This window comes from Anomaloglossus baeobatrachus, chromosome 5 (assembly GCF_048569485.1).
Source record: "Anomaloglossus baeobatrachus isolate aAnoBae1 chromosome 5, aAnoBae1.hap1, whole genome shotgun sequence".
NCBI lineage: Eukaryota > Metazoa > Chordata > Amphibia > Anura > Aromobatidae > Anomaloglossus > Anomaloglossus baeobatrachus.
Window position 1 is genome coordinate 306,625,546 of NC_134357.1, and position 27,221 is coordinate 306,652,766.

Consider the following 27,221-nt stretch of genomic DNA (forward strand, 5'->3'; position numbering starts at 1 on the left):
GCTGCGATATTAAAGAATAATTACCATATATCTCTATTTCAGGAAAGAATATTCCTGACGTTATCCAACTACATTTTTACGTTAATTTTTTTGGCGGAAATGACAGTAAAGGTAAAGATATCTCAGAGCTACTATTGTATACGGTCTTTCTATCTGTCTATCTTTGTGTTCAGATTTAGCTCTCATCCGCTCCCCTCCATCTCTTCATTCTGTCAGCTCGTGTAATTACATGTGAAAGTTTCAGGGCAAAACTATTGACTCTGGGACTTTCAAATATAATTAAGGCAACAGAATGATTACAATTGAATGCCCCAGTACAGTAGTTTTTGCTGGGACTTCAGATGTAATTAAATCTCCAAAGTATTCTGGGTATCGTGGGCATTTGGGGTCCTCTACTATTTCTGTTAACCATAGGATCCATATTCTAAGTATATTCTATTTGCTAATTGTCGCTTATTTCTATGCTTTCTTGCAGGTGGTGGCCCTCAACTTGTGTTTTGGTGGCAAGGCTTACCTGAGAAGTAGTTGGAATGTTCTTGATGGAATGCTCGTCTTAATTTCGGTAATTGACATCCTTGTGTCAATGGTTTCTGATAGCGGCACAAAGATTCTGGGAATGTTAAGAGTATTGAGACTTCTTCGGACTTTAAGACCTCTGCGGTAAGTAATACATGTACACTATTATTACAGCAAATTGTATGCCACCGTAGACATGAGTCTTCCTTAAAGTGTGTCGTGTTATATCCCAGAAATCATCATTATATCAGTTAAGGGGAACAATTTATTTTTTAATTAAATTCATATATTTGGGGCTAAAAATCTTTTTTTGCAATTGAGTTTCATTAAAAATGCTGCTTTTCAAGGCACTCTGTGCCCCTTCAAATCAACTTTGATGTGGTCTTTGATCATATGAGCTGTAGTCTTAGAAGTAAAGCTGGTCATACCATACACAGGAAGATTTGTCTCACTTCAAGCAATTTTGGTTTTTTTACTTTAAGATGCTTGTTGGTAAAGATACTTTAATGGGTGTAAATGTTGATCACCTGTAGGCCCCCTTCACACGTCAGTGAAAAACACACACGTTTTTCACTGACATGATAAAGGTGCATATGTTCCTCCATGTGCCGTGATTTTGGCACATGCGTGATCTCCATATGCTATCCGTGATAATACATTAGATCAGGCACTTATATCTGTCCACGCCGCTGATCTCCGTGGTGGTGAAGTATTCCACGATGCTGTGTCCAGCCGCCGCTGTCTCCCAACAGCTTCTGCTTCCGGGTTGGCTGTGCAGTGCATATGCATGAGCATAATTAGCCGGCCTGGAAGCAGGAGACAGCAGCGGCTGAAGACAGCATCGCTGGGTGAGTTTAAAAAGCTTTTTATTTTAAATGTATGTGTTTTTCTAGTGTTTCATGGATCACACCACTGTGTGGTCCATGGGACATCAGTGTTGCTGGAGAAAAAAGGACTTGTCTCCATGCGGAATACACGGACACGCATGTGCGCCGCATGGAAACACGTCAGTGAGAGATCACTGATGTGTGTGCACTAGAGATGAGCGAACCGGTCCCGGTTCGGCTCGAGGTCGGTTCGCCGAATGGAGCTCCCGTTCGAGTTCGGCTCGTCGAACGTTCGACGAACCGAACTCGAACTGCATAGGAAACAATGGCAGGCAATCACAAACACAGAAAAACACCTAGAAAACACCCTCAAAGGGGTCCAAAAGGTGACAAACAACTCACAACACATGGGAAAGTGACAAGGACATATACTCATGTGAAAACAAAAGAGCTGGACAAGGAAAAAGAGGAGGACACACAGATATATGAGTATATGCAAGGAAACATCGATTCCATTATTGTGCAACTTGAGCCCTGCTCATTTTAGGCTTCCAATCTGGATAAATTGCCTGAGCTCGCCACGTACGCCTTGGGGATCTTGTCATGTCCTGCAGCCAGCGTTCTCTCGGAACCTGTCTTCAGTGCTGCTGGTGGTCTGCTGGCAGATAAGCACACGCGTCTGCCACTGACAATGTGGACATGGCTCTCAGAGGACTTTTCTTCCCCTGGGTCAGCCAGGGGACGGGAAAGGCATGCGTATTTTTGAGAGTGCTTCATGCAAAGCATCTTTTTCTTTTTCAAAAGGGGGCTCAACCGATGCCAGTCAAGTGGGGTGTGTGTGGCCCAGTTAGTGGAAACGAGGGAGACTGTGGTTGGAGTCCCCTCGCTGTGTTTCTAAAAGACCCAAAATGAACAAATCATGGCTCTTAGAGGACTTTTCTTCCCCTGGGTCAGCCAGGGGACGGGAAAGGCACGCGTATTTTTGAGAGTGCTTCATGCAAAGCATCTTTTTCTTTTTCAAAAGGGGGCTCAACCGATGCCAGTCAAGTGGGGTGTGTGTGGCCCAGTTAGTGGAAACGAGGGAGACTGTGGTTGGAGTCCCCTCGCTGTGTCTCTAAAAGAACCAAGATGAACAAGTCATGGCTCTCAGAGGACTTTTCTTCCCCTGGGTCAGCCAGGGGACGGGAAAGGCACGCGTATTTTTGATAGTGCTTCATGCAAAGCATCTTTCTCTTTTTCAAAAGGGGGCTCAACCGATGCCAGTCAAGTGGGGTGTGTGTGGCCCAGTTAGTGGAAACGAGGGAGACTGTGGTTGGAGTCCCCTCGCTGTGTTTCTAAAAGACCCAAAATGAACAAATCATGGCTCTCAGAGGACTTTTCTTCCCCTGGGTCAGCCAGGGGACGGGAAAGGCACGCGTATTTTTGAGAGTGCTTCATGCAAAGCATCTTTTTCTTTTTCAAAAGGGGGCTCAACCGATGCCAGTCAAGTGGGGTGTGTGTGGCCCAGTTAGTGGAAACGAGGGAGACTGTGGTTGGAGTCCCCTCGCTGTGTCTCTAAAAGAACCAAGATGAACAAGTCATGGCTCTCAGAGGACTTTTCTTCCCCTGGGTCAGCCAGGGGACGGGAAAGGCACGCGTATTTTTGAGAGTGCTTCATGCAAAGCATCTTTTTCTTTTTCAAAAGGGGGCTCAACCGATGCCAGTCAAGTGGGGTGTGTGTGGCCCAGTTAGTGGAAACGAGGGAGACTGTGGTTGGAGTCCCCTCGCTGTGTTTCTAAAAGACCCAAAATGAACAAATCATGGTTCTCAGAGGACTTTTCTTCCCCTGGGTCAGCCAGGGGACGGGAAAGGCACGCGTATTTTTGAGAGTGCTTCATGCAAAGCATCTTTTTCTTTTTCAAAAGGGGGCTCAACCGATGCCAGTCAAGTGGGGTGTGTGTGGCCCAGTTAGTGGAAACGAGGGAGACTGTGGTTGGAGTCCCCTCGCTGTGTCTCTAAAAGAACCAAGATGAACAAGTCATGGCTCTCAGAGGACTTTTCTTCCCCTGGGTCAGCCAGGGGACGGGAAAGGCACGCGTATTTTTGAGAGTGCTTCATGCAAAGCATCTTTTTCTTTTTCAAAAGGGGGCTCAACCGATGCCAGTCAAGTGGGGTGTGTGTGGCCCAGTTAGTGGAAACGAGGGAGACTGTGGTTGGAGTCCCCTCGCTGTGTTTCTAAAAGACCCAAAATGAACAAATCATGGCTCTCAGAGGACTTTTCTTCCCCTGGGTCAGCCAGGGGACGGGAAAAGCACGCGTATTTTTGAGAGTGCTTCATGCAAAGCATCTTTTTCTTTTTCAAAAGGGGGCTCAACCGATGCCAGTCAAGTGGGGTGTGTGTGGCCCAGTTAGTGGAAACGAGGGAGACTGTGGTTGGAGTCCCCTCGCTGTGTCTCTAAAAGAACCAAGATGAACAAGTCATGGCTCTCAGAGGACTTTTCTTCCCCTGGGTCAGCCAGGGGACGGGAAAGGCACGCGTATTTTTGAGAGTGCTTCATGCAAGGCATCTTTTTCTTTTTCAAAAGGGGGCTCAACCGATGCCAGTCAAGTGGGGTGTGTGTGGCCCAGTTAGTGGAAACGAGGGAGACTGTGGTTGGAGTCCCCTCGCTGTGTCTCTAAAAGAACCAAGATGAACAAGTCATGGCTCTCAGAGGACTTTTCTTCCCCTGGGTCAGCCAGGGGACGGGAAAGGCACGCGTATTTTTGAGAGTGCTTCTTGCAAAGCATCTTTTTCTTTTTCAAAAGGGGGCTCAACCGATGCCAGTCAAGTGGGGTGTGTGTGGCCCAGTTAGTGGAAACGAGGGAGACTGTGGTTGGAGTCCCCTCGCTGTGTTTCTAAAAGACCCAAAATGAACAAATCATGGCTCTCAGAGGACTTTTCTTCCCCTGGGTCAGCCAGGGGACGGGAAAGGCACGCGTATTTTTGAGAGTGCTTCATGCAAAGCATCTTTTTCTTTTTCAAAAGGGGGCTCAACCGATGCCAGTCAAGTGGGGTGTGTGTGGCCCAGTTAGTGGAAACGAGGGAGACTGTGGTTGGAGTCCCCTCGCTGTGTCTCTAAAAGAACCAAGATGAACAAGTCATGGCTCTCAGAGGACTTTTCTTCCCCTGGGTCAGCCAGGGGATGGGAAAGGCACGCGTATTTTTGAGAGTGCTTCATGCAAAGCATCTTTTTCTTTTTCAAAAGGGGGCTCAACCGATGCCAGTCAAGTGGGGTGTGTGTGGCCCAGTTAGTGGAAACGAGGGAGACTGTGGTTGGAGTCCCCTCGCTGTGTTTCTAAAAGACCCAAAATGAACAAATCATGGCTCTCAGAGGACTTTTCTTCCCCTGGGTCAGCCAGGGGACGGGAAAGGCACGCGTATTTTTGAGAGTGCTTCATGCAAAGCATATTTTTCTTTTTCAAAAGGGGGCTCAACCGATGCCAGTCAAGTGGGGTGTGTGTGGCCCAGTTAGTGGAAACGAGGGAGACGGTGGTTGGAGTCCCCTCGCTGTGTCTCTAAAAGAACCAAGATGAACAAGTCATGGCTCTCAGAGGACTTTTCTTCCCCTGGGTCAGCCAGGGGACGGGAAAGGCACGCGTATTTTTGAGAGTGCTTCATGCAAAGCATCTTTTTCTTTTTCAAAAGGGGGCTCAACCGATGCCAGTCAAGTGGGGTGTGTGTGGCCCAGTTAGTGGAAACGAGGGAGACTGTGGTTGGAGTCCCCTCGCTGTGTTTCTAAAAGACCCAAAATGAACAAATCATGGCTCTCAGAGGACTTTTCTTCCCCTGGGTCAGCCAGGGGACGGGAAAGGCACGCGTATTTTTGAGAGTGCTTCATGCAAAGCATCTTTTTCTTTTTCAAAAGGGGGCTCAACCGATGCCAGTCAAGTGGGGTGTGTGTGGCCCAGTTAGTGGAAACGAGGGAGACTGTGGTTGGAGTCCCCTCGCTGTGTCTCTAAAAGAACCAAGATGAACAAGTCATGGCTCTCAGAGGACTTTTCTTCCCCTGGGTCAGCCAGGGGACGGGAAAGGCACGCGTATTTTTGAGAGTGCTTCATGCAAAGCATCTTTTTCTTTTTCAAAAGGGGGCTCAACCGATGCCAGTCAAGTGGGGTGTGTGTGGCCCAGTTAGTGGAAACGAGGGAGACTGTGGTTGGAGTCCCCTCGCTGTGTTTCTAAAAGACCCAAAATGAACAAATCATGGCTCTCAGAGGACTTTTCTTCCCCTGGGTCAGCCAGGGGACGGGAAAGGCACGCGTATTTTTGAGAGTGCTTCATGCAAAGCATCTTTTTCTTTTTCAAAAGGGGGCTCAACCGATGCCAGTCAAGTGGGGTGTGTGTGGCCCAGTTAGTGGAAACGAGGGAGACTGTGGTTGGAGTCCCCTCGCTGTGTCTCTAAAAGAACCAAGATGAACAAGTCATGGCTCTCAGAGGACTTTTCTTCCCCTGGGTCAGCCAGGGGACGGGAAAGGCACGCGTATTTTTGAGAGTGCTTCATGCAAAGCATCTTTTTCTTTTTCAAAAGGGGGCTCAACCGATGCCAGTCAAGTGGGGTGTGTGTGGCCCAGTTAGTGGAAACGAGGGAGACTGTGGTTGGAGTCCCCTCGCTGTGTTTCTAAAAGACCCAAAATGAACAAATCATGGCTCTCAGAGGACTTTTCTTCCCCTGGGTCAGCCAGGGGACGGGAAAAGCACGCGTATTTTTGAGAGTGCTTCATGCAAAGCATCTTTTTCTTTTTCAAAAGGGGGCTCAACCGATGCCAGTCAAGTGGGGTGTGTGTGGCCCAGTTAGTGGAAACGAGGGAGACTGTGGTTGGAGTCCCCTCGCTGTGTCTCTAAAAGAACCAAGATGAACAAGTCATGGCTCTCAGAGGACTTTTCTTCCCCTGGGTCAGCCAGGGGACGGGAAAGGCACGCGTATTTTTGAGAGTGCTTCATGCAAGGCATCTTTTTCTTTTTCAAAAGGGGGCTCAACCGATGCCAGTCAAGTGGGGTGTGTGTGGCCCAGTTAGTGGAAACGAGGGAGACTGTGGTTGGAGTCCCCTCGCTGTGTCTCTAAAAGAACCAAGATGAACAAGTCATGGCTCTCAGAGGACTTTTCTTCCCCTGGGTCAGCCAGGGGACGGGAAAGGCACGCGTATTTTTGAGAGTGCTTCTTGCAAAGCATCTTTTTCTTTTTCAAAAGGGGGCTCAACCGATGCCAGTCAAGTGGGGTGTGTGTGGCCCAGTTAGTGGAAACGAGGGAGACTGTGGTTGGAGTCCCCTCACTGTGTTTCTAAAAGACCCAAAATGAACAAATCATGGCTCTCAGAGGACTTTTCTTCCCCTGGGTCAGCCAGGGGACGGGAAAGGCACGCGTATTTTTGAGAGTGCTTCATGCAAAGCATCTTTTTCTTTTTCAAAAGGGGGCTCAACCGATGCCAGTCAAGTGGGGTGTGTGTGGCCCAGTTAGTGGAAACGAGGGAGACTGTGGTTGGAGTCCCCTCGCTGTGTCTCTAAAAGAACCAAGATGAACAAGTCATGGCTCTCAGAGGACTTTTCTTCCCCTGGGTCAGCCAGGGGACGGGAAAGGCACGCGTATTTTTGAGAGTGCTTCATGCAAAGCATCTTTTTCTTTTTCAAAAGGGGGCTCAACCGATGCCAGTCAAGTGGGGTGTGTGTGGCCCAGTTAGTGGAAACGAGGGAGACTGTGGTTGGAGTCCCCTCGCTGTGTTTCTAAAAGACCCAAAATGAACAAATCATGGCTCTCAGAGGACTTTTCTTCCCCTGGGTCAGCCAGGGGACGGGAAAGGCACGCGTATTTTTGAGAGTGCTTCATGCAAAGCATCTTTTTCTTTTTCAAAAGGGGGCTCAACCGATGCCAGTCAAGTGGGGTGTGTGTGGCCCAGTTAGTGGAAACGAGGGAGACTGTGGTTGGAGTCCCCTCGCTGTGTCTCTAAAAGAACCAAGATGAACAAGTCATGGCTCTCAGAGGACTTTTCTTCCCCTGGGTCAGCCAGGGGACGGGAAAGGCACGCGTATTTTTGAGAGTGCTTCATGCAAAGCATCTTTTTCTTTTTCAAAAGGGGGCTCAACCGATGCCAGTCAAGTGGGGTGTGTGTGGCCCAGTTAGTGGAAACGAGGGAGACTGTGGTTGGAGTCCCCTCGCTGTGTTTCTAAAAGACCCAAAATGAACAAATCATGGCTCTCAGAGGACTTTTCTTCCCCTGGGTCAGCCAGGGGACGGGAAAAGCACGCGTATTTTTGAGAGTGCTTCATGCAAAGCATCTTTTTCTTTTTCAAAAGGGGGCTCAACCGATGCCAGTCAAGTGGGGTGTGTGTGGCCCAGTTAGTGGAAACGAGGGAGACTGTGGTTGGAGTCCCCTCGCTGTGTCTCTAAAAGAACCAAGATGAACAAGTCATGGCTCTCAGAGGACTTTTCTTCCCCTGGGTCAGCCAGGGGACGGGAAAGGCACGCGTATTTTTGAGAGTGCTTCATGCAAGGCATCTTTTTCTTTTTCAAAAGGGGGCTCAACCGATGCCAGTCAAGTGGGGTGTGTGTGGCCCAGTTAGTGGAAACGAGGGAGACTGTGGTTGGAGTCCCCTCGCTGTGTCTCTAAAAGAACCAAGATGAACAAGTCATGGCTCTCAGAGGACTTTTCTTCCCCTGGGTCAGCCAGGGGACGGGAAAGGCACGCGTATTTTTGAGAGTGCTTCTTGCAAAGCATCTTTTTCTTTTTCAAAAGGGGGCTCAACCGATGCCAGTCAAGTGGGGTGTGTGTGGCCCAGTTAGTGGAAACGAGGGAGACTGTGGTTGGAGTCCCCTCACTGTGTTTCTAAAAGACCCAAAATGAACAAATCATGGCTCTCAGAGGACTTTTCTTCCCCTGGGTCAGCCAGGGGACGGGAAAGGCACGCGTATTTTTGAGAGTGCTTCATGCAAAGCATCTTTTTCTTTTTCAAAAGGGGGCTCAACCGATGCCAGTCAAGTGGGGTGTGTGTGGCCCAGTTAGTGGAAACGAGGGAGACTGTGGTTGGAGTCCCCTCGCTGTGTCTCTAAAAGAACCAAGATGAACAAGTCATGGCTCTCAGAGGACTTTTCTTCCCCTGGGTCAGCCAGGGGATGGGAAAGGCACGCGTATTTTTGAGAGTGCTTCATGCAAAGCATCTTTTTCTTTTTCAAAAGGGGGCTCAACCGATGCCAGTCAAGTGGGGTGTGTGTGGCCCAGTTAGTGGAAACGAGGGAGACTGTGGTTGGAGTCCCCTCGCTGTGTTTCTAAAAGACCCAAAATGAACAAATCATGGCTCTCAGAGGACTTTTCTTCCCCTGGGTCAGCCAGGGGACGGGAAAGGCACGCGTATTTTTGAGAGTGCTTCATGCAAAGCATATTTTTCTTTTTCAAAAGGGGGCTCAACCGATGCCAGTCAAGTGGGGTGTGTGTGGCCCAGTTAGTGGAAACGAGGGAGACTGTGGTTGGAGTCCCCTCGCTGTGTCTCTAAAAGAACCAAGATGAACAAGTCATGGCTCTCAGAGGACTTTTCTTCCCCTGGGTCAGCCAGGGGACGGGAAAGGCACGCGTATTTTTGAGAGTGCTTCATGCAAAGCATCTTTTTCTTTTTCAAAAGGGGGCTCAACCGATGCCAGTCAAGTGGGGTGTGTGTGGCCCAGTTAGTGGAAACGAGGGAGACTGTGGTTGGAGTCCCCTCGCTGTGTTTTACATGCTTTTAGAAGGGCATGACATGGCTTGGAGGTTGACTTTCATCATCTGCAAACTGTTGGCTACCAAAATGCTGCCTTTCCAACAAATGTGGTTATAGACAATGAGGAACATACTGATGAAGATGAGACGCAGATACCCGATTGGGATGACAACTTAAATATTCGGTCAGGGCAAGAAGAGGCTCTGTCTGAGGGGGAGGGGAGTGCAAACACAACAATTGATGATGAAGTCCTAGATCCCACCTACTGTCAACCCACAGTCAGACACTCGAGGAGGTCAACAGAGGTGGTGGAGGAGGATGCAACCGACGTCGAAATAACCTTGCGCCTTCCTGGACACAGTCGGAGCACTGGTAGCACGTCTACAACTGCATCCTCAGCCAACACTCTGCCTCTGAGCATTATTCGGGGTGGATCAACAGGTCGCATGGCCTCTAAGCCTTTCCTAGCCTGGTCCTTTTTTGACATAAAAAAAGATCGCCCTAATTATGTGATCTGTAACATTTGGCATGGTTATCTTAGTAGAGGTCAAAACCTCAGCAGTTTGACAACTTCTTCCATGAATCGTCACATGAATAAATATCATATGGCCTGGTGGGAAGCTCACCGTGCTGCAATGCGGCCTAGCGGAGCCAACCATCCACCGCCTGCCCCTTCCAGTGCATCCGCGCGCTCGTCATCTTCTAGGACTGTGGGGACAGCTGTCACACCTGTTTTTCCACCCACAACTTCCACCACTGTAACCGCAACAGGCAGTTTGCTTGGTAGGTCATCAGTTGGTTTGGAAGGGGAAACAAGTGATTGTGTACAGCTCTCTCAAACATCGATAGCACCAACGTTGGATGAAGGCAACATCATGTCTCCGCCTGCACTTTCCTCACAAACCTGCATTTTTCCAGGGACACCCTACTCAACACCGTCTACACACAGCAGCCAGATCTCTGTCCCTCAGATGTGGTCAAATAAAAGGCCACTTCCTGCGACCCATGACAAAGCTAAGAGGTTGACTCTATCCCTCTGTAAGCTGTTGGCTACCGAAATGCTGCCTTTCCGCCTAGTGGACACACAGGATTTTAGAGACCTTATGTCTGTCGCTGTGCCCCAGTACCAGATGCCTAGTCGCCACTACTTCTCTAAGAAAGGTGTGCCCGCGCTACACCAGCATGTCACACACAACATCACCGCTTCCTTGAGAAACTCTGTGTGTGAACGGGTGCATTTCACCACCGATACTTGGACCAGTAAGCATGGACAGGGACGTTACATGTCGCTGACTGGCCACTGGGTAACTATGGTGATAGATGGTGAAGGGTCTGCTGCACAAGTCTTGCCGTCCACACGACTTGTGTGTCAATCCTCTGTCTGTCCAAGTCCCGCCACTGCTTCTGCATCCTCCACCTCATCTGGGTCCTCCACCTCCGCCCCAAGCCTGCCTGGTCAGGCCACCAGCGTTCTCACTGCGCAGAAGGAATCACGCAACCCTCATTACTATGCTGGCAGCAGAGCGCAACGGCATCAGGCGGTCTTTAGCTTGACATGTCTTGGGAATAAGAGTCACACAGCTGAGGAGTTGTGGTCAGCTCTGCGGTCCGAGTTTCATAAATGGTTGTCTCCACTCAACCTGCAGCCTGATAAGGCCGTGTGCGACAATGCTGCAAACCTGGGTGCGGCACTTCGCCTGGGCAAGGTGACACACGTACCTTGTATGGCTCACGTGTTGAACCTTGTCGTCCAGCAATTTTTAACACACTATCCCGGCCTAGATGGCCTTCTGAACAGGGCACGAAAACTGTCTGCTCACTTCCGCCGTTCAAGCGCCGCAGCTGAGCGACTTGCATCGCTCCAGAAGTCTTTCGGCCTGCCGGTTCATCGCCTGAAATGCGATGTGGCGACACACTGGAATTCAACTCTCCACATGTTACAGCGACTGTGGCAGCACCGCAGAGCCATGGTGCAATACGTCATGACGTATAGCCTGGGCCAACGAGATGCAGAGGTGGGGCAGATCACCCTGATGGAGTGATCTCAGATCAAGGACCTATGCACCCTTCTGCACAGTTTCGACATGGCGACGAATATGTTTAGCGCTGACAATGCCATTATCATCATGACGATTCCAGTCATTTACATGCTGGAGCACACGCTAAACACTATTCGGAGTCAAGGGGTGGGACAACAGGAAGGGGAGGAACTACAGGAGGATTCATATGCGCAAGACACAACAACATCACCAAGGTCCAGACGTTCATCATCACCAACGCGGCAGGCATGGGACCATGGGGGACAGGGATCAACAAGGGCGCATGGTAGCAGGAGAGATGTTGAGGAAGGTGCAGGAGGACATGAAGATATGGAGGACGAACTGTCCATGGACATGGAAGATTCAGCAGATGAGGGGGAGCTTGGTCAAATTTCAGTTGAAAGAGGTTGGGGGGAGATGTCAGAGGAAGAAAGAACGGTTAGCACCTCTATGCCACAAACACAGCGTGGACTTGGTCCGCATGGCTGCGCAAGACACATGAGTGCCTTCTTGTTGCACTACCTCCAACATGACCCTCGTATTGTCAAAATTAGAAGTGATGATGACTACTAGCTTGCCACACTATTAGATCCCCGGTACAAGTCCAAATTTTGTGACATAATTCCACCCATAGAAAGGGACGCACGTATGCAGGAGTATCAGCAGAAGCTGTTACTCGATCTTAGCTCGGCTTTTCCACCAAACAACCGTGCAGGTGAAGGGAGTGATTCTTCCAGTTGGAACTTGACAAACATGGGACGGCATCGTCATCTTCAACAGTCTACCCGTACCAGTAGGACCGGATCTGGTGCTGGTAACAGCAATTTTATGGAATCTTTTAATAATTTTTTTAGACCCTCCTTTGCAAGGCCACCAGAGACAACAAGTCTGACACATAGTCAACGGATGGAGAGGATGATACAGGAGTATCTCCAAATGAACATCGATGCAATGACTTTTCAAATGGAGCCTTGCTCCTTTTGGGCTTCAAATCTAGAAAAATGTCCAGAGCTCTCCAGTTACGCTTTGAAGATTTTGTCGTGTCCAGCTGCCAGCGTTGTCTCTGAACGTGTCTTCAGTGCTGCTGGGTGTGTGCTGACAGATAAGCGCACGCGTCTGTCCAGTGACAATGTGGACAGACTGACGTTCATCAAAATGAACAAGTCATGGATCCAGAATGAATTTACTACCCCTGTGTCATCCTGGGGAGAGTAAATGCTTGTGGATTTGGAATTTGCTTGATGCAAATCAAAACATCCTGTTTGCAACTAGGGCACAAGTGCTGCCACTGAATGGGTGGGTGTGTGTGGGGCACAATTTTTGGAAAAAAAGGGAGGCTCCGCTTGGAGTAACCCTTGCTTACATTGTTTTTAAAAGGAGACAAGATGACCAAGTCATGGTTCAGCAAAGACTTTATCTACCTACCCCGGTGTCATGCTGGGGACGGTTAATTATGGCGTATTTTTGAATGTGCTTGATGCAAATCAAAACATCCTGTTTGCAGCTATGGCACAAGTGCTGCCACTGATGGGGTGTCTGTGTGCCCAATTTTTGGAAAAAAGGTAGACTCCGCTTGGAGTAACCCTTGCTTGCTGTGTTTTTTAAAAATGATACAAGATGAACAGATCTGAAGGCAAGATGAAGGCAACATCATGTCTCCGCCTGCACTTTCCTCACAAACCTGCATTTTTCCAGGGACACCCTACTCAACACCGTCTACACACAGCAGCCAGATCTCTGTCCCTCAGATGTGGTCAAATAAAAGGCCACTTCCTGCGACCCATGACAAAGCTAAGAGGTTGACTCTATCCCTCTGTAAGCTGTTGGCTACCGAAATGCTGCCTTTCCGCATGGTGGACACACAGGATTTTAGAGACCTTATGTCTGTCACTGTGCCCCAGTACCAGATGCCCAGTCGCCACTACTTCTCTAAGAAAGGTGTGCCTGCGCTACACCAGCATGTCGCACACAACATCACCGCTTCCTTGAGAAACTCTGTGTGTGAACAGGTGCATTTCACCACCGATACTTGGACCAGTAAGCATGGATAGGGACGTTACATGTCGCTGACTGGGCACTGGCAAACTATGGTGAGAGATGGAGAAGGGTCTGCTGTACAAGTCTTGCCGTCCCCATGAGTTGTTTCAATCCTTGTTCTGTATGTAGAAGTTAATACACTGCTTCTGCCTCTTCAACCTCGTGTGGGTCCTCCACCTTGGCGCAAACCCTGTGTGGTCAGGCCACCCTTCCTTGCAACTGCGCACAAGGACTACCACACACCTCCTTACTATGCTGGCAGCAGAGCTCAATGCCATCAGGCGGTCAAAGTTTTACTTTGAAATGTATGGGAAATGTGAGTCACACCGCTATTCCAGAGAATAGTAGTCAGGCAGGGTCAAAACATTAATTGAGGAACAGGAACAGAATGGGACGGCCATGACTTAATCAGAAAACAAGCAGAGGTGAAATGCGGATCGGCCAACAAGGTACATAAACAGCAAGCAGGAAAAGTAGTCAGGTAACAAGCACACAAAATCATAAAACTGAACTGGGGGTAAAATTAACCAGAGGTTCATAGCTATGTCTGGCAGTGGTCTGCAGACAGGATGGGCATAAAAAAGGGTGTGGTGTCTTCACATTGGTTGTAGCTGAATGATGGTATTTCATCTGTGAGATACCCACCAGCTACATTCAGCCAGAGATTCTGCATCTGTCAAGGTAATGCAGCCCAGTGGGTGAGCATAACCTGCGTCCACCTGCGCCGCTGGCATCGACTCCTCTCCCATCATCAGCACTATGCATGAAAGGAACACGTTGTCACCTGGCGACTGGAGTACAAATTGCCGGAGCGGACTCCGTTGGTGACTTAACAGCCGTGTGCGGCAATGATGCAAACCTGACTGCGGGCCATCCTCAGGGCAATGTGACACACGTGCCTTGTATGGCTCACGTGTTGAATCTGATTCTCCAGCAATTTTTAAAACACCATCACGGCCTACATGGCCTTGTGCAGCGTGCACGCTCGCTATGTGCTCACTTCCATCGTGCGCACACAGCAGCTCCACTACTTTCATCACTCCGGAAGTCTTAGGGTCTGGCAGTTAAACGCCGGAAATGCGATGTTCCGACACGCAGGAATTGGAATCTGCACATGTTGCAGCGTGTGTGGCAGCACCGCAGAGCCCTGCTGAAATACGGTATGACATATAGCCTGGGATAACTTGATCAAGAGGTGGTGCAGATCACGCTGCTGGAGTGGTGTCAGATCAAGGACCTATGCACCCTGCTACACAGTTCACAAATGTCGACGAAGATGTTTAGCACTGGCAATGTCATTCTCAGCGTGACAATTCTGGTCATCTACATGATGGAGCACACTGTAATTATTATTCGGAGTCAGGTGTTGGGACAAGAGGAAGGGGAGGAAGTACAGGAGGAGTCATATGCGGAAGGGATAACAAGATCTACGAGGTCCAGGTGGTCAGCGGCACCTATGCGGCAGTCATGGTGAGGGAGAGGGATTAACAAGGGCGCATAGTATCAGCAAAAAGTGTTGATGAAAGTGCAGGAGCCCATGAATAAATGGAGGACGAACTGGCGATGGGCATGGAAGACTCAGCAGATGAGTGAGAGCTTGCTCACATTTCGGTTGTGCGAGGTTGTGGGTAGAGGGCAGAGAAAGGATGCACGATTCTCACCTCTCTGCCACCAACACACCAAGGACTTGGTCCTCCTGGATGCACAAGACACATGAGCGCCTTCTTGCTGCACTACCTACATAACCCTCGGATTGTATGAATTTGAAGTAATCCTGAATACTGGGTTGCCACACTGTTAGATCCCCGGTACAAGACAAAATTTGGCGAACTAATTCCTGCCATAGAAATAGACGCACGTATACAGGAGTATCTGCAGAATGTGGTACGCAATCTTAGATCTACTTTTCCACTAAACACCAGTGCTGCACAGAGTGAATCTCAACGCTTTGTCATGGATAGGAGGAAATGGTCTTTTACTTGTCCACATGGGAGGGACCGAGGGATGGCTGCTGTGCTGAGATGGCGTTGAGTACGGTGTCCCTGCACAGTTGCACTTTTGGTCATATCCCAAAATGAGTTGAAAAAGGACAGATGCTGTTGGAAAGGGGAACAGGTGTGTTGGAAAGGGGAAAAAAGTTTTGGTCCGTGGATTTGGTGGTTAAGCAACTGTAACATTTGCTGAAGAAACAACATCTGTTACAGTGGGACTGGCAGATTTGGATAAAGTGGTATATAATCTGTGACCGCTATATAACGAAAATTAATAAGAAAAGAAAGAGAAAGGTATATATCCCCATCAGCAGTCAGTGTCCACCGTGCTCCCAGTTGGAAAAGGAGAGGTTGGCAACTTGAAGGTTTGGTGGAGGATACAGAGCTGTGTGGCTATGAAACTAATAGTAGCCTGAACCGAGTTAGACGCCATTCGGATCTGGAGACTGTGAGCCCTGTTAGCGTCACAGGGTCCACATGCCCACCCAGCCCAGGAACTCCCTGTTAACAACACAGGGGCCATTGAGTACGCTGACCGTGTGCGTAGGGGCCACACCTGTGGACAGCAGGCGCATCAGCAGCAGCAGGCCTGTTAATGCCACTGGGCTGCACAAGCAGGACTGTTAGGACAGGAGCTGGTCTTAACCGTTCTGCGTTACCAACTGTGGTGGTGGCCTGCATCCACCACCCTATCCCTGCCTACCTCTGGCCTAAAGCCGCAATGGGTTCAACACATGGAGGTGTGCTCTTTCGGAGCATAATAGAAGACTGCGCACCTCCTTGTTGGCTCCAGCCCCTTTTATAACCTGGGTCCGCCCCAAACCAGGGTGAACCACAATGCACCTCCTGGAGACAAAAGTAGAGTGACACGTCATCAGTGGCATAACTAGCGTCCTATTTGGAAACGCAACTTCAATTATGACCTCATGGCTGCCATGACCCAAACACCTCACCAGTCATCGTCTGACCATCAATAATGCGGTGACAAGTCATAGGTGTGGGCCTCTGCAAGCCATTTGGGAGGACACCTGATGCCCTGTGGTCTATATGGGACCCCCACATCAGGGCCATGGCCAAAGAGTTCATTACCGGACCTAGTCTCTGATGCAGGAAGTGCCTGAGCATGCTCAGTAGCATGAAATACAGTCTCTGAAAAAAGACTATCAGCTTTAGCATGGTGTCTAGGCACAAAACAGGACTTAGACCCGGCACGGAATGCAAGCACCTGTGCAAAGAGGCTTTTCACACTTAGTGTGGGAGCATGCGCTGTATCCCGAAAAGAAGACTTAGCGTCAGGAATAACACAGTCAGGCTGAGCATACTCACTACGCGAAACACTGTAATTATGCTGCAGCTGGGGTACATCGGCACACGCATGCGCACTAGCTGACTCTCCACACTTAGACGTGGAGGGGAAATTTGTCTTGGAGATGCTGTCTATGAACAGAAGGAAAAGCTAAAGGAAGCCTGACTTTCTATCCCTCCGAATTATGAAATGCAGCAATGAATTCCATGAGTTTGCTATAACATTAGCGTATCAAAATGTGCATGAGGGTGTGATGTAGAGGTGCTAGAAATAGCTTGTCACCAGTGGGGCACTAATGGAATACAACAGCCAGTTCTATGATGCCACTAAATGGCAGTATTTTGTGCTATCATTATAGCTTATTAAAAACAGAGCAGGAGGTTGTCATGCAGAGGTGCTGCACATAGATTTGCAGTAGTGTGAATAGACAAAAGTACAATAGCCACGTTTAGGATACAACTAGGTACAGTGAGTGTTTGCTAGTATAATGGCTGAGTTTAAAAAAGTTAGAGTGTGCAATGCAGGCAGACGTGCTCTGCAAATGTCTTTGCACTAGTGGGACTATAGCAAAGTCCAATAGCCACGTTTAGGATGCCACTAGGTACACTGAGTGTTTGCTAGTCAAATGGCTTAGTTTAAAAAAGTTGGAGTGTGCAATGCAGGCAGACGTGCTGCAAATAACGTTCCAATACTGTGAATTGACAAAAGTACAATAGCCACGTTTAGGATACAACTAGGTACACTGAGTGTTTGCTAGTATAATGGCTGAGTTTAAAAAAGTTTGAGTGTGCAATGCAGGCAGACGTGCTGCAAATAACGTTCCAATACTGTGAATAGACAAAAGTACAATAGCCACGTTTAGGATACAACTAGGTACACTGAGTGTTTGCTAGTATAATGGCTGAGTTTAAAAAAGTTAGAGTGTGCAATGCAGGCAGACGTGCTGCAAATATCGTTCCAATACTGTGAATAGACAAAAGTACAATAGCCACGTTTAGGATACAACTAGGTACAGTGAGTGTTTGCTAGTATAATGGCTGAGTTTAAAAAAGTTTGAGTGTGCAATGCAGGCAGACGTGCTGCAAATATCGTTCCAATACTGTGAATAGACAAAAGTACAATAGCCACGTTTAGGATACAACTAGGTACACTGAGTGTTTGCTAGTATAATGGCTGAGTTTAAAAAAGTTGGAGTGTGCAATGCAGGCAGACGTGCTGCAAATAACGTTCCAATACTCTGAATAGACAAAAGTACAATAGCCACGTTTAGGATACAACTAGGTACACTGAGTGTTTGCTAGTATAATGGCTGAGTTTAAAAAAGTTTGAGTGTGCAATGCAGGCAGACATGCTGCAAATATGTTTACAATAGTGTGAATAGACAAAAGTACAATAGCCACGTTTAGGATGCCACTAGGTACACTGAGTGTTTGCTAGTATAATGGCTGAGTTTAAAAAAGTTGGAGTGTGCAATGCAGGCAGACGTGCTGCAAATATGTTTACAATAGTGTGAATAGACAAAAGTACAATAGCCACGTTTAGGATACAACTAGGTACACTGAGTGTTTGCTAGTATAATGGCCGAGTTTAAAAAAGTTTGAGTGTGCAATGCAGGCAGACATGCTGCAAATATGTTTACAATAGTGTGAATAGACAAAAGTACAATAGCCACGTTTAGGATGCCACTAGGTACACTGAGTGTTTGCTAGTATAAAGGCTGAGTTTAAAAAAGTTTGAGTGTGCAATGCAGGCAGACGTGCTCTGCAAATGTCTTTGCACTAGTGGGACTATAGCAAAGTCCAATAGCCACGTTTAGGATGCCACTAGGTACACTGAGTGTTTGCTAGTCAAATGGCTTAGTTTAAAAAAGTTGGAGTGTGCAATGCAGGCAGACGTGCTCTGCAAATGTCTTTGCACTAGTGGGACTATAGCAAAGTCCAATAGCCACGTTTAGGATGCCACTAGGTACACTGAGTGTTTGCTAGTAAAATTGCTTAGTTTAAAAAAGTTGGAGTGTGCAATGCAGGCAGACGTGCTCTGCAAATGTCTTTGCACTAGTGGGACTATAGCAAAGTCCAATAGCCACATTTAGGATGCCACTAGGTACACTGAGTGTTTGCTAGTAAAATGGCTTACTTTAAAAAAGTTGGAGTGTGCAATGCAGGCAGACGTGCTCTGCAAATGTCTTTGCACTAGTGGGACTATAGCAAAGTCCAATAGCCACGTTTAGGATGCCACTAGGTACACTGACTGTTTGCTAGTATAATGGCTTAGTAACAATGAGTTGGAGTGTGCAGAGGACAAGAGGGTACAGTGGCAGGATTGTGGTGCTCTGGGTAGAGGAATGGAAGCCTGCCTTTCTATTCCCTCCTAATGGTGAAATGCAGGGAGGAAATCCCTGACCTTGGCTACACAGACGCTGTTGCTGTTTGCAGGACCTGTCACCTATGGCTCTCTGACCCTGCCAGTTTGAGCCCTTAAAAGGACTGCTATAAAGTGCTCTCCCTAAGCTGTCTAACGCTGTGTATGCAGCGCATACAGCTGTATCGGCTATAGGACTCAGGAGGACGGAGCTGCGACAGTGATGTCTGACACCAAAGACGCAGAAGGCAGATAATGACGTCCTGGAAGAAAATGTCCGGTTTTATAATGCAGGGACATGTGACATGGACATCCTATCACACATGCCGTTGCTTCTCTGGCTCAAAGTCCACTTAGCTGTGTGTGTGTCTGGGATTGGCTGACATGCTGGCCCGCCCCACAAGACGCGCGCGCTTAGGGAAGGAAGACAAGAAAAAAAAAAAAATGGCGATCGCCATTATACAAACAGCAGTCATCTGAAGGCGCTGTTCACGCACACTATACACTGAAATGTGATAATAGTGTGATTCACAGAGTGACTTACACTATTACAGCAGAAACCAAGCTATGATTTAGCTGGTTTTTTGCTGCTAGAACCGTTCTCGAACGTTTCTAGAACTATCGAGCTTTTGCAAAAAGCTCGAGTTCTAGTTCGATCTAGAACATGCCCCAAAATCACTCGAGCCTAGAACTGGAGAACCACGAACCACGAACCGCGCTCAACTCTAGTGTGCCCACCCATTGATTTTAATGGGTTTGCGTTTGATCGTGATTCTGGTACCTATAAAAACTTCAACATACGTACCAGAATCACTGAAGTGTGGAGGGGCCTTAAATGGTTACTGTCATTTCATTAAAATGAAATTTTAAGCCCTCAAACAATCATTCCATATTCCAAATATGAATAGAATTGGAGGCACTCACCGTCATTGGAAGTAGATGCTTTATTCAAACTTCATGCATCAAAGGAAGGAGTGGGTGCAAAGCACATCCGGACATCAATAGACCGTTGAAGCACCACAGCTGGTGCGAAACAGCAGCCGTAGTCCGTATGTGCCCAAAACTTCACGCTTTATATTAGAATCACTCCATATTATTGATTCCTTTTTCTTTAACTTGTTTTTCACTGCCTGTTGACAAGGCTAATCCTTCTCTCGCGGCAGAGTCATTGAGATGGATTACCAAAATGGGATCTTTGTTTTTCTGCTCACCTATTTATTGAACTGCATACAGGCTTTTAGTTCAGGGCAGGAAAGCTATTGGACAATTTGGAAGTAAAAGAAAGAAATTTCCAGCACCTTTAGTGCTGGCTGTGACGTTATCACCATAACAAAATGTAATTAGTATCTGTATTAGTAATTGAACACTATCATGTATACAAACTTCACCTAGTGGTACAAATATACAGCGGGTGAAATAAGTATTGAACACGTAACCAATTTTAGTAAATATATTTCTAAAGGTGCTGTTGAAATGAAATTCTCACCAGATGTCGATAATAACCCATCCAGTCCACCCATGCAAAGAAATCAAACTATAGCTGTCTATAAATAATGTGTAATAGTGTGAAATGACACTGGGAAAAAGTATTAAACACATGCAGAAATGGAGGTGTAAAAAGCCATGGAAAGTCATAATACCAGCTGAAATCTGTCAGTAATTAGAAAACAATCCTGCCACTTATTGAAAAATAATATCACTTGGTGCAACTGATGGCCTCTTAAAAAGTGTCTCATTACCATTGTGCCACACAAGAAACATCTCATGATGGGTAAGACCAGTGAGCTGTATCAAGACCTTTGCAACCTTATTGTTGCAAAACATACTGATGGTATTGGTTACTGAAGAATTTTAACCTACCGAAGGTTTCAGTGAGCACTGTTGGGACCATAATCCGAAAGTCGAAAGAACATCATTTCACCATAAACCGGCCACGACCAGGTGCTCACCACAAGATTTAAGACAGAGGAGTGAAAAGAATTATTAGAAGAGTTGACCAAGAGCCAAAGACCACCTGTAGAGAGGTGAAGAGAGATCTGGAATCAGCAAGTACAATTGTTTAAAGAAAACAAGAAGTAGTGCACTTCATGGCCTCTATGAACGCTCACCATGCAAGACTCCATTACTGAACAAAAAGCACATTCAAGTGCATTTACAGTTTCTTCAACATAATTTAGACAAAGCTATGAAATACATTGAGAATGTAGTCTTGTCAGAGGAGACCAAAATTGAACTCTTTCGACACCGTAATACGCACTATGTTTGGAGGCCTTTAACATCATACCAACAATGGAATTTGGAGGTGGAAACATCATGGTGTGGGGATGTTTTCCAGTAGGCATCACTGTCAAACTTCATTTAAGTGAAGGAAGGATGAATGAACAAATGTACAGAGACTTTCTTGATAAAAATCTACTGCCATCTATTAAAATGATGAAGATGAAACAAGGGTGGACATTTCAACATGACAATGATCCCAAACACACAACCAAGAAAATTCTTAATTGATTTCAGAAAAAGAAAATAAAGCTGCTAGAATGGCCAGCCAATCACCTGACTCGAATCCAATGGAATATTTATGGAAGGAACTTAAGCTCAAAGTTTATATAAGGAACCCACGGAACCTTCAGGATTTGAAAAGTGTTTGTGTGGAAGAATAGACCAAAATCATACTTTAGCAATGCATGTGACTAGATTCTCCATACAGAAGGTGTCTTGAAGCTGTCATTACTAGAGATGAGCGAACCGGTCCCGGTTCGGCTCGAGGCGGTTCGCCGAACGGGGGGTCTGGCTCGAGTTCGGCTCGTCGAACGTTCGACGAACCGAACTCGAGCCCATAGGAAACAATGGCAGGCAATCACAAACACAGTAAAACACCTAGAAAACACCCTCAAAGGTGTCCAAAAGGTGACAAACAACTCACAACACAACACAAACACATGGGAAAGTGACAAGGACATGTACTCATGCGAAAACAAAACAGCTGGACAAGGAAAAAGAGGAGGACACACAGATATAGGCATGGCACGCCCTTCTAAAGTCATGTAAAACACCGCAAGGTGACTCCAAGCGGAGTCTCCCTTTTTTCCAAAAATTGGGCCCCACACACCCACCCCTTCAGTGGCAGCAGTTGTGCCCCAGTTGTACACTTCACAGCTAGATTTGCATCAAGCACATTCAAAAATACGCCATTCTTATCCGTCCCCAGGATGACACCGGGGTAGGTAGCAAAGTCTTTCCTGATCCCAGCTCTGTTCATCTTGGCTTCTTTTAAAAACACAGCAAGCAAGGGTTACTCCAAGCGGAGTCTCCCTTTTTTCCAAAAATTGGGCCCCACACACACCCACCCCTTCAGTGGCAGCACTTGGGCCCCAGTTGTACACTTCACAGCTAGATTTGCATCAAGCACATTCAAAAATACGCTATTCTTAACCGTCCCCAGGATGACACCGGGGTAGGTAGCAAAGTCTTTCCTGATCCCAGCTCTGTTCATCTTGGCTTCTTTTAAAAACACAGCAAGCAAGGGTTACTCCAAGCGGAGTCTCCCTTTTTTCCAAAAATTGGGCCACACAGACACCCACCCCATCAGTGGCAGCACTTGGGCCCTAGTTGCAAACAGGATGTTTTGATTTGCATCAAGCACATTCAAAAATACGCTATTCTTAGCCGTCCACAGGATGACACCGGGGTAGGTAGCAAAGTCTTTCCTGATCCCAGCTCTGTTCATCTTGGCTTCTTTTAAAAACACAGCAAGCAAGGGTTACTCCAAGCGGAGTCTCCCTTTTTTCCAAAAATTGGGCCACACAGACACCCACCCCATCAGTGGCAGCACTTGGGCCCTAGTTGCAAACAGGATGTTTTGATTTGCATCAAGCACATTCAAAAATACGCTATTCTTAGCCGTCCACAGGATGACACCGGGGTAGGTAGCAAAGTCTTTCCTGATCCCAGCTCTGTTCATCTTGGCTTCTTTTAAAAACACAGCAAGCAAGGGTTACTCCAAGCGGAGTCTCCCTTTTTTCCAAAAATTGGGCCACACAGACACCCACCCCATCAGTGGCAGCACTTGGGCCCTAGTTGCAAACAGGATGTTTTGATTTGCATCAAGCACATTCAAAAATACGCTATTCTTAGCCGTCCACAGGATGACACCGGGGTAGGTAGCAAAGTCTTTCCTGATCCCAGCTCTGTTCATCTTGGCTTCTTTTAAAAACACAGCAAGCAAGGGTTACTCCAAGCGGAGTCTCCCTTTTTTCCAAAAATTGGGCCACACAGACACCCACCCCATCAGTGGCAGCACTTGGGCCCTAGTTGCAAACAGGATGTTTTGATTTGCATCAAGCACATTCAAAAATACGCTATTCTTAGCCGTCCCCAGGATGACACCGGGGTAGGTAGCAAAGTCTTTGCTGACCCATGACTTGTTCATCTTGGCTTCTTTTAAAAACAATGTAAGCAAGGGTTACTCCAAGCGGAGTCTCCCTTTTTTCCAAAAATTGGGCCACACAGACACCCACCCCATCAGTGGCAGCACTTGGGCCCTAGTTGCAAACAGGATGTTTTGATTTGCATCAAGCACATTCAAAAATACGCTATTCTTAGCCGTCCACAGGATGACACCGGGGTAGGTAGCAAAGTCTTTCCTGATCCCAGCTCTGTTCATCTTGGCTTCTTTTAAAAACACAGCAAGCAAGGGTTACTCCAAGCGGAGTCTCCCTTTTTTCCAAAAATTGGGCCACACAGACACCCACCCCATCAGTGGCAGCACTTGGGCCCTAGTTGCAAACAGGATGTTTTGATTTGCATCAAGCACATTCAAAAATACGCTATTCTTAGCCGTCCCCAGGATGACACCGGGGTAGGTAGCAAAGTCTTTCCTGATCCCAGCTCTGTTCATCTTGGCTTCTTTTAAAAACACAGCAAGCAAGGGTTACTCCAAGCGGAGTCTCCCTTTTTAAAAAAAATTGGGCCACACAGACACCCACCCCATCAGTGGCAGCACTTGGGCCCTAGTTGCAAACAGGATGTTTTGATTTGCATCAAGCACATTCAAAAATACGCTATTCTTAGCCGTCCCCAGGATGACACCGGGGTAGGTAGCAAAGTCTTTGCTGACCCATGACTTGTTCATCTTGGCTTCTTTTAAAAACAATGTAAGCAAGGGTTACTCCAAGCGGAGTCTCCCTTTTTTCCAAAAATTGGGCCACACAGACACCCACCCCATCAGTGGCAGCACTTGGGCCCTAGTTGCAAACAGGATGTTTTGATTTGCATCAAGCACATTCAAAAATACGCTATTCTTAGCCGTCCCCAGGATGACACCGGGGTAGGTAGCAAAGTCTTTCCTGATCCCAGCTCTGTTCATCTTGGCTTCTTTTAAAAACACAGCAAGCAAGGGTTACTCCAAGCGGAGTCTCCCTTTTTTAAAAAAATTGGGCCACACAGACACCCACCCCATCAGTGGCAGCACTTGGGCCCTAGTTGCAAACAGGATGTTTTGATTTGCATCAAGCACATTCCAAATCCACAAGCATTTACTCTCCCCAGGATGACACAGGGGTAGTAAATTCCTTCTGGATCCATGACTTGTTCATTTTGATGAACGTCAGTCTGTCCACATTGTCACTGGACAGACGCGTGCGCTTATCTGTCAGCACACACCCAGCAGCACTGAATACACGTTCAGAGACAACGCTGGCAGCTGGACACGACAAAATCTCCAAGGCGTAAGTTGCGAGCTCTGGCCATTTTTGTAGGTTTGAAGCCCAAAAGGAGCAAGGCTCCAGTTGCACAGTCATGGCATCGATGTTCATTTGGAGATACTCCTGTATCATCCTCTCCAGCCGTTGACTATGTGTCAGACTTGTTGTCTCTGGTGGCCTTGCAAAAGAGGGTCTAAAAAAATTATGAAAAGATTCCATAAAATTGCTGTTACCGGCACCAGAAAAGGTCCTACTGGTACGGGTAGACTGTTGAAGATGACGAGACCGTCCCATGTTTGTCAAGTTACAACTGGGAGATTCACTCCCTGCACCTGCACGGTTGTTTGGTGGAAAAGCCGAGCTAAGATCTAGTAACAGCTTCTGCTGATACTCCTGCATACGTGCGTCCCTTTCTATGGCTGGAATTATGTCACAAAATTTGGACTTGTACCGGGGATCTAATAGTGTGGCAATCCAGTAGTCATCATCACTTCTAATTTTGACAATACGACTGTCATGTTGGAGGTAGTGCAACAAAAAGGCACTCATGTGTCTTGCGCAGCCATGCGGACCAAGTCCATGCTGTGTTTGTGGCATAGAGGTGCTACCCGTTCTTTCTTCCTCTGACATCTGACCCCAACCTCTTTCAACTGAAATTTGACCAAGGTCTCCCTCATCCGCTGAGTCTTCCATGTCCATGGACAGTTCGTCCTCCATTTCTTCATGTTCTCCTGCACCTTGCTCAACATTTCGCCTGCTACTATGCGCCCTTGTCGATCCCTGTCCCCCATGGTCCCATGCCTGCTGCGTTGGTGATGATGAACGTCTGGACCTTGGTGATGTTGTTGTCCCTTGCGCATATGAATCCTCCTGTAGTTCCTCCCCTTCATGTTGTCCCACCCCCTGACTCCGAATAGTGTTTAGCGTGTGCTCCAGCATGTAAATGACTGGAATCGTCATGCTGATAATGGCATTGTCAGCGCTAAACATATTCGTCGCCATGTCGAAACTGTGCAGAAGGGTGCATAGGTCCTTGATCTGAGACCACTCCATCAGGGTGATCTGCCCCACCTCTGCATCTCGTTGGCCCAGGCTATACGTCATGACGTATTGCACCAGGGCTCTGCGGTGCTGCCACAGTCGCTGTAACATGTGGAGAGTTGAATTCCAGCGTGTCGCCACATCGCATTTCAGGCGATGAACCGGCAGGCCGAAAGACTTCTGGAGCGATGCAAGTCGCTCTGCTGCGGCGCTTGAACGGCGGAAGTGAGCTGACAGTTTTCGTGCCCTGTTCAGAAGGCCATCTAGGCCGGGATAGTGTGTTAAAAATTGCTGCACGACAAGGTTCAACACGTGAGCCATACAAGGTACGTGTGTCACCTTGCCCAGGCGAAGTGCCGCACCCAGGTTTGCAGCATTGTCGCACACGGCCTTACCAGGCTGCAGTTTGAGTGGAGACAACCATTTATTAAACTCGGACCGCAAAGCTGACCACAACTCCTCAGCTGTGTGACTCTTATTACCAAGACATGTCAAGCTAAAGACCGCCTGATGCCGTTGCGCTCTGCTGCCAGCATAGTAATGAGGGGTGCGTGATTCCTTCTGCGCAGTGAGAACGCTGGTGGCCTGACCAGGCAGGCTTGGGGCGGAGGTGGAGGACCCAGATGAGGTGGAGGATGCAGAAGCAGTGGCGGAACTTGGACAGACAGAGGATTGACACACAAGTCGTGGGGACGGCAAGACTTGTGCAGCAGACCCTTCACCATCTATCACCATAGTTACCCAGTGCCCAGTCAGCGACATGTAACGTCCCTGTCCATGCTTACTGGTCCAAGTATCGGTGGTGAAATGCACCCGTTCACACACAGAGTTTCTCAAGGAAGCGGTGATGTTGTGTGCGACATGCTGGTGTAGCGCGGGCACACCTTTCTTAGAGAAGTAGTGGCGACTAGGCATCTGGTACTGGGGCACAGCGACAGACATAAGGTCTCTAAAATCCTGTGTGTCCACTAGGCGGAAAGGCAGCATTTCGGTAGCCAACAGCTTACAGAGGGATAGAGTCAACCTCTTAGCTTTGTCATGGGTCGGAGGAAGTGGCCTTTTATTTGACCACATCTGAGGGACAGAGATCTGGCTGCTGTGTGTAGACGGTGTTGAGTAGGGTGTCCCTGGAAAAATGCAGGTTTGTGAGGAAAGTGCAGGCGGAGACATGATGTTGCCTTCATCCAACGTTGGTGCTATCGATGTCTGAGAGAGCTGTACACACTCACTTGTTTCCCCTTCCAAACCAACTGACGACCTTACAAGCAAACTGCCTGTTGCGGTTACAGTGGTGGAAGTTTTGCGTGGAAAAACAGGTGTGGCAGCTGTCCCCACAGTCCTAGAAGATGAAGAGCGCGCGGATGCAGTGGAAGGGGCGGGCGGTGGATGGTTCGCTCCGCTAGGCCGCATTGCAGCACGGTGAGCTTCCCACCGGGACTTATGATATTTATTCATGTGACGATTCATGGAAGAAGTTGTCAAACTGCTGAGCTTTTGACCTCTACTAAGAGAATCATGACAAATGTTACATATCACATGAGTTGGGCGATCTTTTTCGATGTGAAAAAAGGACCAGGCTAGGCAAGGCTTAGAGGCCATGCGACCTGTTGATCCACCCCGAATAATGCTCATAGGCAGAGTGGTGGCTGAGGATGCAGTTGTAGACGTGCTACCAGTGCTCCGACTCTGTCCAGGAAGGCGC

The 27,221-nt window shown here is 47.8% G+C and overlaps 1 protein-coding gene across 6 annotated transcripts in view; it reads left to right on the plus strand.

The window, feature by feature from the left end:
- CACNA1G (calcium voltage-gated channel subunit alpha1 G) overlaps nucleotides 1–27,221 on the plus strand; it is a 561,987-nt gene that overhangs the window by 388,130 nt on the left and 146,636 nt on the right. For all 6 annotated transcript variants that reach the window (XM_075349676.1, XM_075349674.1, XM_075349672.1 and 3 more), the window contains exons 19-20: nucleotides 43–111; nucleotides 476–660. In XM_075349676.1, coding sequence (XP_075205791.1) covers nucleotides 43–111; nucleotides 476–660 — 254 coding nt within the window. The remainder of the gene's footprint in view (nucleotides 1–42; nucleotides 112–475; nucleotides 661–27,221) is intronic.